This window comes from Macaca nemestrina, chromosome 7 (genome assembly GCF_043159975.1).
Source record: "Macaca nemestrina isolate mMacNem1 chromosome 7, mMacNem.hap1, whole genome shotgun sequence".
Lineage (NCBI taxonomy): Eukaryota > Metazoa > Chordata > Mammalia > Primates > Cercopithecidae > Macaca > Macaca nemestrina.
The window spans coordinates 150,277,631-150,289,893 of NC_092131.1; the positions used below are offsets into that span (position 1 = coordinate 150,277,631).

Here is a 12,263-nt window from a genome sequence, read left to right on the forward strand (position 1 = left end):
GGTGTTCTCTAGTAGCAGAACAAGGTCTTCAACTTCAAATCTTGCTACCTGCACTCTCACCTATCAGCCACTAGACAGCATTCACTGACTGCCACCAATTCAGGACTCTCAGCACTGTGGCCAGCTCCTAGAGAGGACAAAAACCACAGGTTCCAGAGTTGGTGACAAATAGAGTGAATCATGGCTCTGTCACTTCTGTAGTATGTATTTTGGCCTAAATTGGCTGTTTGACAGAGGAACTAGAAGCCAACAGGTGTACCTGGTGTCCTGGCCAGGCCATAGACACTCCACTCTTGTGCTACTCTGACTGCTGGCTTCTGTTTGTCAGCCTTTAATAGATAAGACCACACGTTCAGATGACGTATATAAAATCTTGTTCAGCCATAGGCTGGGTGCTCGCTTGAAAATAAAACCAGAAGGACTAAAGTATCAGGTTCCCACAAACATTTTTATACTTATCTAATTAAGTTTGCCCGACTCTAAGTTTATTTTAATTTATTTTTTGCCAGAACTCAATAAAAATAGGGATTGCTTCATGAATGTGTGTGTCATCCTTGCAAGGGGCCATGCTCATCTTCTCTGTATCATTCCAATTTTAGTGTATGTGCTGTCAAAGCAAGCAACTGACTCTAATTTTAATCCATGCTAACAAGGACAAGTTTCATGTGTTCACTGAAGTATTAAAAAAAAAATTAAATGGAGACTTGAGCTCTCAAATATCAAATCATGTATATAGATCTCTGAAAAATATAGAAATGTCTGAAAGGCAAACTTCAGATAATTCTTTAGGGTAGAACATTTCAAAGAAAATTTTGAATTGCAGCAGGGTTTGGATGTTATTGGCATACCACTTCAGATGCTAAAATGCATGCTATAAAAAAGGACAGAGTGCAGCAAACAAAAAAGGTCTACAAAATGGAATATGTAGTTAGCTAGTGCAAAGATAGTAATGTGAGACTCAAAGGTAAATAGAATATTGCATGTATACCATAGAACCTCTTTGCTGTTACAGCTGTGACACTTCTTAGCTGGAGAGATGGAGAGTAGGTAGAATTATTTCAATGAATAGCTGAGACTAAGAAAACAATGAGAGGGAACGATGTTACCAAAATCAGAACTCAAAGATCTGATAAAGCCCCCTCTACAAGGTGAAAAAGAACTATATGCCCAGGAGATTCTGCACAAGTTTCAAGTATTGTTCTTTGATTATCTCTTTTGTGTTAGCACATATCAGGTTGCTGAGACCAGTATGTCAGAAAACATGGTCTTCAGACTTTCCATCTTTATCTTCTAGGCAGAGGTCAGAGTATACAGCTGAAAAAAAGTTAAGCTGAGCGGGAGAATGAGAAACTGCTGCCACTGTGTGTACAACAGAGGACAGTGGGGCAACGGGCCATTTCTGCCTCCTCTTTCTCACCTGGTGCTCACCTGTTACCTTCCAGCAATTCCTCAGCTCATCCTCTAGATGGCAGGCTTATAAATGTTGCCCTGTTAACAATTTTTTGGATCTGGTCCAATTTCTTTCCAAAACACACTCCACTGATAAAAGTTGTCAATACGTCATCATTAGTTAATTGCGAATGTCCTAACTAACCTCATTTTCTAACTCTAAAAGCAATAAGGGCAGTTTTTTTTTTTTTAAGTATCTTAATCATGTATTCAGTGTTCTCTAATGGCTCTCAAACGCTTCCTGCATAAAATCCAAATAAATCCAAGTTCTTTAACCATGTAATTTTAGTGTATTCTACCAACACTGCCTCTTAAATCTGCTGATATCACCTTTTTTTTTTTTTTTAAGACAAAAGTCTCACCCTGTCGTCCAGGCTGGAGTGCAGTGGTGCAATCTCGGCTCACTGCAACCTCTGCCTCCTGGGTTCAAGCAATTCTCATGCCTCAGCCCCCTCAGTAGCTAGGATTACAGGCACCTGCCACCACACCTGGCTAATTTTTTATTTTTAGTTTCACCACATTGGCCAGGGTGGTCTCAAACTCCTGACCTCAGGTGATCTACCCATCTGGGTCTCTCAAAGTGCTTGGATTACAGGCGTGAGCCACCGCACCCAGCCTTGATCTGCTGATATCACTTTGTAAATACTAGCTTTAAACAACAAGTACTTATTGAAAGTTTATTCTGGAGCCAGCCTCATGATAGTCAGTTCTTAAAATCCACAGGCTGTCATCAGCACATAAATAACTTGCTTGCTCTCAAATTTGAACTTTTATCTATAATTGCCCTGTCCAGGAATGTGTTTATTGTCATTTCATGCCTGAGACCCACGTCTGAAAATGTAGTTTGGATCAGAATGAAACAGTGTAAGTGGGAGTCTACAGAGTTCCCAGCACAAAGCTGCTTGCTTTCTCTTGATTCTGCTTTGGATCAGAACACAGCTTCTTCAACATGGCCTTCAGTTCCTCTATAACACCCCACTGTGCACAGCTATTCAATTGCTCAGTGCCAACGTAAAGCAGTCTAGGAAGTGGTTTTCATTTGCCCCCCCATCTTGCATTTGCCCAAATCTCCCTCAATCTAACACTGGACATTTCTTTTCTTACAGAAATGCAGGCAAAGTGCCTACCAAAACAGGCTTCACAAAAAAGCACAACTGCTGAAGCCTTGCAAAGGTCAGCACCCCTGCCATGACATTTATGGGCATTCACTGTACTGCCCCCGGAGGGCCAGTTGCTGGAATCACCTGCCTCCTGGAGGGAGGTAAGTAACAGCTGGTTGGGGCTTGTTAAGTTAGTTTCCAAGGAGAGGAAAAATGGAGGATACTTCTGGCTTAGTTTATGGCCATTTAGGTACCAGAAAATTGTAACTTTGAGAGAGTTCAAATTCTACCACTTATTTATTCACTTAATCCAGTTTTCTTAAGTACCTATTGTGTGTCAGGCATGGTTTTAAGAGAGTTGGGATTCAATAGTTGGACATGGCCCTGCCAACAACATAGTCCCTGCCCTCAAAAAGCATATAGTATTTGGAAATAAGACTATTACATATAATTAATTTTCTGAGTAAAAGGCAATTTAAAAAATAGGACAAATGCTGTGTTAAGTAGAAGACATACGGGGCACACCTGCTTAAGATGTATAACAATGATGAACTCAGAAACTCAAATATCCACTCAACACTGGAGAAACAAGCCAGGGTTTCTGAGTGTGAAATGACTTCAACCCAAATCTCATCATAGACTAAATCAGAACCTCTAAGGAAATTCGCTCTGTCACTTTTCTGTAGTGTGTTTTTTGGCAAGTCAGTTAACTTCTCTGAGCCTCAACTTATCCTGCATAACAGGAGAACAACAGTATCAGTACCTCGTGGCTGTGTAGTGCACTAATGAGAACATAGTAAACATTCAACAGAGCACTTGGCTTCACTATCCATCAAAGTAGGGTTATGTGATGGTCGTGAGGCCCTGGTCAACCAACTTTTTGGGGTGAAGAAAGTCATTTTAAGCCAATAATGTATGTGTTTTTAAACCTCTCCAATTATTTATGAAGTCCAGCTAGAACTTTATGAAGTTCTCTTAAAACATTGCTCTAAGAAGCAAAATTAAATGCCTGAAGGAAAAAATAGAAGCTAACTAGTGAACCAATACTAAAACAATTAGCATGACTTTGCAAACTACATTTGGAATCAACAATACACCAAAACACACCAATTTTCTATTTTCAAAAGCAAGCAGCTAACATCTCCTCTGGGAAACCATAGTGATACAAAGGACAGAAAGAGCTTGAGCTAATATTTTCCACAGTGATCTGGAATAAAGAAATGAAGTGCTATTTTTTTCCTGCTCCAGAAACTTTTACAGAATGCAAACTCAAATATGGCTGAAGCTTAAGAGAATGGCAACACTTTGAAATGTCACTCCTTTTGAGAAGTCTTGTTTTACTTCTTTTCTAAAAGGCATCTTTAAAAATACTTCAATGGCAAACATCCTAGTTTAAAAGAATCAACTTTTGGAAACATGTAGAAATAAAATTCTAAGCACCATATTCTTTAATTCAGCCTTGGCTGGAAAGTCTATTTCAAACAGAAGCCACAAGCCTCAAGCAATTAAATAGGAACCACAGGAGAATGAGAGATTACTGACCTAGATATATGCAGTGAGAAGAGAGTTCCACAACAGTCCTGTTAGAAAGATGAGCAAACACCTACACACCGGACTGTAAAACCTGGGTGAGGGCCCAGGTGCGGTGGCTCACGCCTGTAATCCCAGCACTTTGGGAGGCCAAGGTGGGCGGATGGTGAGGTCAAGAGATCGAGACCATCCTGGCCAACACAGTGAAACCCCATCTCTACTAAAAATACAAAAACTGGCTGGGCATAGTGGCTCAAGCCTGTAATTCCAGCACTTTGGGAGGCCGAGGTGGGTGAATCACAAGGTCAGGAGATCGAGACCATCCTGGCTAACATGATGAAACCCCGTCTCTACCAAAAATACAAAAAAAAATGAGCTGGGCGTGGTGGCAGGCGCCTGTAGTCCCAGCTACTTGGGAGGCTAAGGCAGGAGAATGGCGTGAACCCGGGAGGTGGAGCTTGCAGTGAGCCGAGATCATGCCACTGCACTCCAGCCTGAGCAACTGAGCAAGATTCTGTCTCAAAAAAAAACCAAAAAAAAACCCAAAAAACAAAAAAAACCACCCAAAAATTAGCTGGGCATGGTGGTGCACACCTGTAGTCTCAGCTACTTGGGAGGCTGAGGGAGGAGAACCGCTTGAACCCCAGAGGCAGAGGTTGCAGTGAGCCGAGATGGCACCACTGCACTCCAGCCTGGCAACAGAGTGAGGCTCTGTCTCACAACAACAACGACAAAAAACCTGGGTGAGAAATATAATTATTCTCTATTTTATATATTTCTATATTCCATATTCTATCATATAAAACTGAATTTCTACCGGGTCTATTTGATTAAAAGGGCAAAAAACTTTCCTTTAATGTTGAAATCTTTGTTTCAATAGTTCCAAGGACTGATTTGTAACTGAGAACAAATTGTTTGTTGTAGAAAACTGGTTACTTACAACTACAAAATATGCTTGTCACAGGAAGCTGACTTTACCCATTGACCCAATCATCACAACACCCTCACTTTAATTGAACTAGAATTCAATCGGTATAAAAAGGACCATGTAGATTTTAGAAACAAAGGCCAAATAACTTCTTTGTTAGAATTTATTCTTAAGAGGAAAAGAAGTTCCCTCAATACATTAGCTTATGATAGAACCCAGAAACTCGATCGATACTGTCTATGTCTTACCTAAGTCATTGTTTTTTGTTATAGCATTAGCTGCCCTGGTTCGTGGTCCCTGCTGTGTAAACTGATATCCAAATTTAAGGATATTTGTATTTTCCTCAAGCATCTTGGCCATTTCCAATTCTACAGCTGTCCCCAACTGCTGCCTCTGGAATAATTAGAAAAAAAAGAACAATATTAATAAACTAGATCAAAATACTTTTCTAGGTAAATTAAGACATTCAGGCACATGCTGATTCTTTGATCTCTTTAAAAAATGTTCCCAATTCCTACAACATATACATAGTTCAGTAGTTCCAAGGGCTGATTTGTAACTGAGAACAAACTGCTTGTTGTAGAAAACTGGTCACTTAAAGCTAAGAAATGTTTGTCACAGGAAGCTGATTTCACCCACTGACCCCATCATCACCACAGCCTCACTGGAACTTTACACACGCACACACACAAAATAAACTTTTTAAAGTTCAGTAATATGATCATACAGACATCAAAAAAGTGTGAATTACTACAATGAGATATACTTCATACCCACTAGGATAAGTATAATAAAAAAGATAGATAATAACAAGTGTTGGCAAGAATGTGGAAAAATGAGGACATTGCAGGGAGGAATGTAAAATAGTACAGCTACTGTGGAAAACTGTTTGGCTGCTGCTCAAAAAGTTAAACATAGAATTACCATGTGACCCAGCAATTACACTCCTAGCTATATAGAGAAATGAATATCTATGTCCATGTAAGAGTTTGTAATGAATGTTCATAGCAGTATTATTTCTAGTGGCCCATACGTGGACACACCCCAAATGGAATAGAATATTATTCAGTCATAAAAGAATGAGGTACTGATGTATGCTACAATACAGATGAACCTCCAGAACATTATGCTAGGTGAAAGAAGCCAGTCACAAAAAGATCACATATTGTTTGATTCCCCAGATACAAGCTGTCCAGAATAGGCAAATCCTAAGAAACAGAAAGTGGATGAGTGATTGCCAGAGCCTGGTGAGAGGGGTGAATGGGGAGTGACTGCTAAAGGGTATGGGGTTTCTTTGTGGGGTAATGAAAATGTTCTGGAATTAGTGGTAATGGCTGTAAAACTCCACAAATATACTAAAAACCATTTAACTGTATATTTTAAAAAAGTGAATTTTACTGTATGTAATTATATCTCAATAAAAAATTAAAAACATGGATTAAGAAGCACTAGGTTAAATTTTAAGACATAATCCTCTTTTCTACCTTCATAGTTTACAAAAGTTGTTTGAAGGACTGAAGGAGACATTTACCAAATATTTTTTCAAATAACTGGAGTTATTTTTTCAAATAAAAAAATTAATAGCTAATCTGGATGGAAACATTGCTAACATGTATCTCTCTGCCTCTTACTTACAAAGACCCTACAATGTGGACCTTGCCAGCACAGAGCTGAAAAATTGGAAGGTGGACTAGGTCACAGGTAAAAGTCCTCTCAGTTCAAACTAGATAGTCATCTAAATTCTCTTAAAATGATCTAGGGAGAGTATACACCTTTATATTGTATACACTGTTATATACACTAATATTCTAGATACCCCAAATGTCCGCTCTCCATTCAGCCCAGCATCTTTCAACAGGGATCCCTGACAGCCCACCTCCCATCCCCATCCTGAGTCGCCAAGCCCTACATAGCAGTGTGGGCTGTAGCTTCCTCGACATTATTATTGTAGAACATTGACCTGATTGTCAATCTTGAGCTCTGCCAGGGTTTCATTATCTCTTAACGCATCAATCAGTGCCAGAATCCCAACTCCTGTGATGAAGTTGGACTCCACATTTAAGCTCTTCAAAGTTTTGTTCACTTTCAGCATTTCTGCAAAAGCCTAGAAATTAAAGAAAATATTGAGATGAAAATTTGATATAGTACCTACTACATATTGTACATGTCATAAACAAATATATTAATTAACATAACTGCCTTAATGTTTGTCATTAGTTGTTTCAGTTTGACACAGTAGCCCATAGCTCTCACAGGTACAGTTGTCCCTCAGTATTCATTGGGGATTCGTTCCAGGACCACCTGCAGATACCAACATCTTCAGATGCTCAACTGCCTTATATAAAATGGCATAGTATTTGCATACAACCTGCACACATCCTCCTGTATACTTTTCATTATCTCTAGGTTACTTAATATACCTAATACAATGCCTACACATCATTTCATTTTTGTGGATTCAACACAGTACCTGGCATACAGCAAATTCAGATTTTGCTTTTAGAAATCCATAGAATTTTTTTTCCCAAATATTTTTGATCTGAAGTTGGTTGAACCCATGGATGACTGTATCTACTTTTCTTTTTCTTTTTCTTTTTTTTTTTTTTTTTTTTTTGAGACAGGGTCTTGCCCTGTCACCCAGGCTGGAGTGCAGTGGCATGATCATAGCTCACTGCAACCTCTGCCTCCTGGGCTCAACTGATCCTCCCACCTCTGCCTCCTGAGTAGCTGAAACTACAGTTGTGCACCATCATGCCCGGCTAATTTTTGTATTTTTTTGTAGAGATGGGGTTTCACCATGTTGCCCAGGCTGGTCTCAAACTCCTGGGTTCAAGCAATCCACCCACCTCGACTTCCCAAAGTGCTGGGATTACAGTTGTGAGCTACTGCACCTGGCCTGTACCTATTTTTCATATGCACCCTGTCATAATCTTTAGATTTTTTGATCACGTGTAATTCCCTGTTGGTGACATTCTCTACTCCTCATTCCCTACTTCATGCTTCTTTCTTCTGTCTCTCTCACTCTTTCAGTTTCTGTGTCAGACCAACTTCATCAATGTCCCTGGAACATCTTTTCTTATTTGGGTCTTGCTGTAGGTGGACCATGTGAAGCCAAAATGAGGGTAAATTATGTACTAATTTCCAAGGCAGGGGCCAAAAAAGTGGTCAAGGCAGAAGGCCAGAAAAGAACACAGATAACCAGAATCAGAAGAGCACAAAGGCCGTTGAGAAGAAGGGGCTAATGAAATATTAAATTCTTCAAGTAATGGTATGTCTTCAATCTGCTTCTGTTTCACTTCTCATAGGATACGGCACAGTATTAGACATTTGACTCAGTGCTTAATAAATACCATATTGATTAATTAACAGAAGCCTACAAGTGAAAAAAGAAAGAGGAGGGAGACTGGGAAGGAAAGAGAAAGAGACAGAGAGGTAGGAAGAGAGAAGGGAAGGAAGGAGGGGAAGGAAAGAGAAAGAAAAAAGAACGATCATGAGTTTATATAAAACAGCCCCGTAGGGGGATTAAAAGCAAGCTTAAACTACAGAAAATATGGGTAAGACCAAGCTTAAAGTTAAAGGAAAGGCAATAGCGGGTAGAGATACTACAAAAAACTGTGGCTGATACCTACATACTTGTCCTTTCTATTAGCAACAACTAGCTATGTGACCTGGAACAAATCCCTTATCCATACATTTATTCAAATATTACTGATGGTCTATTATTTGATTAGCACTGTTCTAGATATTCAGAAATAAAACATATTGGTCCCTGCCTGGCAGAATGTTCCTTCTAGTTGGGGAGGGACGCAGATAAAAAAAGTAAGCAAAGTGCAATGTTAGAGGGTAAAAAGAAAAAAGGCACAATAGGGTAGAGGGGGAGTACTGGGGGTGGAAGTGGGGTTGGTATTTTATATAGCATGGTCAGGAAAAGCCTCACCTAGAAGGTGACTTTTGAGCAAAGAGTCAAAGTGATAAGGTGAAGTTATGTGGATTATTTTAGGAAGAAAGTTCAAGGCAGAAGGAACAAAGGTACGGGCCCTGATTTGGGAGTCCACATGGCATGTTGAAGAAGGCTGTATGGCTAGAGTAGAATGAAAGAAAGGGCAAGTAAAGGAGATGAGATTGACTTATGTGAAGCCTTATAAGGCCACTGAAAGATTTTGATTTTTACTCTTAATGAGATGGGAAGCTGCTAGAGGGTTCTCCGAATAGGAATGAGATAATTTAACTTAAGTTTAAAAGAATCACTCTTAGTGCTATGTAAAGAATTGATTTTGGGGTAGGTAAAATAGATGAAGGTAACTCAATTAGGAGGCTGTTGCAATAATCCAGGTGGGAAAAGATGGTGGCTTGGGTCAAGGTGGTAGTTGTGAAAATGGTGAGAAGTGGTTGGATTCTGAAATATTTTGAAGATAGGGCTAAAGGTATGTTTAAGGTTGCAAGAAAGGGATGTCAAGAATTATTCCATTATAATTTTTTTTTTTGCCTGAGCAATTAAAGATTGAAATTGCATTTAGTAAGATAGAAAAGAGCAGAGAAAAGCAGGCACAGGATGGAAGTCAGGAGTTTGGTTAAGGACTTACATGTAAGTCAGGAGTTTGGTTAAGGACTTACATGTAAGATGTAAATTAGACATCCAAGTAAAGCTGCTGAGGAGGTAGCTGAACATGAATACAGAATTCAGGAGAGATACAAACTGTAGATAACAACACCGGGAGGCATCAGCAAGTATATGGAGATAATATATATATTTCTGAGATTACCCAGGAAGTCAATATAGACTGAGAAAAGAAGGACCAAGTTCTGGGCCATTCCAATATTTAGAAGTTGAAGAGATGTGGAGAAACCAGTACAGGGCTTTGAGAAGGACTGTCCACTGAGGTAAGGGGAGCCCCCAATGGAGTGAGTGATACTCTCAAAGCCAAGTGAAACAAAAGGTTTATACCATGATCAAGTGGGATTTACCTCAGGAATGAAAGGTTGGTTCAACATATAAAAGTCAATCAATATACCATATTGACAGAATAAAGGACAAAAACCATATGATCATCTCGAGAGACACAGCAAAAGCATTTAACAAAAATCCACCACTAAAGATCCATAAATGGAATCCTCTGAAGATGTTAAAATAATGTGGTAGATCCCTATGTATTGATACAACAAAACTTTAAAGATAAAACGTAGAGTAAAAAATCAAGTTGCAGAACAGCATACACTACATGATTCCATTTATGTTTTAAAAAATTCATAGGAAGGAGGGGGAAGCTGGGAGGGGGAAAAATTCATAGGAAGGAAATACAGGAAAAAATAAACACAAAAAGGTGGTAAGTAATATACTGCCTAATAGTGAGCTAAAAGATTAACTATAAAATAAAGGGGTAAATCTCGTTCATAAAAATCACCACTGTAACACACCCTGGGTATGTCATAATTTTGATATTCTCAAGTAGCTTACTTACAGTAGCAACAGGGTCATTGCTCCGGGTGGCTGCAAGACTGAAATATTTCACATGTGTGTTGGTTTCCAAAGCCTTTGCAAAATCTTTTAGGGTTGGAATTGGGATATTCTTGAAAGACAATAATATAAAACATCATTACATTTCAATTTTCATTATATTTAGTTTCCATTAATCAAATATTTTTTTTTTTGCTTTAAAATGTATTCAGAAGTTATACAAACTCAAAAGAATTAGTCTACAAATGAAAACAAATAATGCAGTTTTCTCCACATTTATCTGACTTATTTATGATGGAGCATTTGCATAAACTACTGACTCAGAGCAGTGCACATAACACCATTTCTCTAGCACTTAGATTTAAAAAAATTCTCACTATTCTCACCTTTCATTATTCTTTGTATGTATGTATGTATTTATTTATTTATTTTGAGACGGAGTTTCACTCTTGTTGCCCAGGCTGGAGTGCAATGGCACAATCTCAGCTCACTGCAACCTCCATCTCCGGGGTTTAAGCAATTCTCCTGCCTCAGCCTCCCAAGTAGCTGAGATTACAGGCATGCGCCACCAGGTCTGGCTAATTTTGTATTTTTAGTAGAGATGGGGTTTCATTATGCTAGTCAGGCTGGTCCCGAACTCCTGACCTTGGGTGATCCACACTCCTTGGCCTCCCAATGTGCTGGGATCACAGGCATGAGTCACCGCTCCCGGCCTTCATTATTCTTTTTATATGAAAATAAAAGTGGATTTACTTTTCTACAAGGAGAGAGATGAAGGAGCCCATCTCTGATGGAGTATGATTCCTGAGGCAGACAGACTGTTCTCAGTCACTTAGTTTAAGCTACAAAGTACTAAGAGAGATTAAACCTACACTACTTGAAGGAGAGAAAATAAAGTATTGAAGATGCTGGTTTTTCTCCGTAGTATCTGAGACTTCAATTCCCCTTAGCCTGGTTATTTTCAGATCATTACTGTTTATTTAGAGAAAGGAATACACAGGGACCAAATTAAAAAAATTAAAATAGGCCGGGTGCAGTGGCTCACACCTGTAATCCCAGCACATAGGGAGGCTAGGGTGGGCAAATCACTTGAGGTCAGGAGTTCAAAACCAGCCTGGCCAACATGGTGAAACCCCATCTCTACTAAAAATACAAAAATTAGCCAGGTGTGATGGTGGGTGCCTGTAATCCCAGGTATTCAGGAGGCTGAGACACAAGAATCGCTTGAACGTGGGGCAGGGCAGAGGGTGCAGTGAGTCAAGATCGCAGCCTGGGCAACAGAGCGAGACTCTGTCTCAAAAAAACAAAAAAACAAACAAACAAACAGGCCGGGCGCGGTGGCTCAAGCCTGTAATCCCAGCACTTTGGGAGGCCGAGATGGGCGGATCACGAGGTCAGGAGATCAAGACCATCCTGGCTAACACGGTGAAACCCCGTCTCCACTAAAAACTACAAAAAAACTAGCGGGGCGACGTGGCGGGCGCCTGTAGTCCCAGTTACTCGGGAGGCTGAGGCAGGAGAATGGCGTAAACCCGGTAGGCGGAGCTTGCCGTGAGCTGAGATTCGGCCACTGCACTGCAGCCTGGGAGGCAGAGGGAGACTCCGTCTCAAAAAACAAACAAACAAACAAACAAACAAACAAAAAAGTGAGTAATCAACTATGAATATAAGCTTTAAGCTTTCTCTGAGGGTTTCCTTCCTCCACTCACAGGAAGGATTACTCCCTAGAGGAGCACAGAGGCTTTCTTCCCTAGGCTCGTGATTTCCAGATGCTCTCCTCCCCTTGTCCCCCAGTTCAAAA

The 12,263-nt window shown here is 39.9% G+C and overlaps 2 protein-coding genes and 1 non-coding gene across 5 annotated transcripts in view; 1 reads left to right on the forward strand and 2 right to left on the reverse strand.

The window, feature by feature from the left end:
- LOC105490260 (RNA polymerase-associated protein LEO1-like) overlaps window positions 1-10,472 on the forward strand; it is a 33,284-nt gene extending 22,812 nt beyond the window's left edge. The window contains exons 8-10 of one of the 2 annotated variants that reach the window (XR_011606046.1): window positions 2,556-2,710; window positions 6,647-6,708; window positions 8,104-10,472. Coding sequence is in view for 1 of the 2 variants with exons in the window: in XM_071066842.1 (XP_070922943.1) it covers window positions 2,556-2,641 (86 nt within the window). In the remaining variant the exon portion in view is untranslated. Of the gene's footprint in view, window positions 1-2,555; window positions 5,298-6,646; window positions 6,709-8,103 lie in introns of those variants that run through there. The other variant, XM_071066842.1, reaches the window with a different exon arrangement.
- Window positions 1-12,263, reverse strand: part of LOC105490244 (tropomodulin 3) — an 80,022-nt gene that overhangs the window by 4,254 nt on the left and 63,505 nt on the right. For both annotated transcript variants that reach the window (XM_071066841.1, XM_071066840.1), the window contains 3 exons: window positions 10,467-10,574; window positions 6,968-7,111; window positions 5,256-5,400 (listed from right to left, as the gene is read on the reverse strand). In XM_071066841.1, the coding sequence (XP_070922942.1) occupies window positions 5,256-5,400; window positions 6,968-7,111; window positions 10,467-10,574 (397 nt within the window). The remainder of the gene's footprint in view (window positions 1-5,255; window positions 5,401-6,967; window positions 7,112-10,466; window positions 10,575-12,263) is intronic.
- LOC112428738 (U6 spliceosomal RNA) lies at window positions 518-619 on the reverse strand. The gene has a single exon (XR_003020789.1). It is a non-coding gene; the product is annotated as a U6 spliceosomal RNA (small nuclear RNA).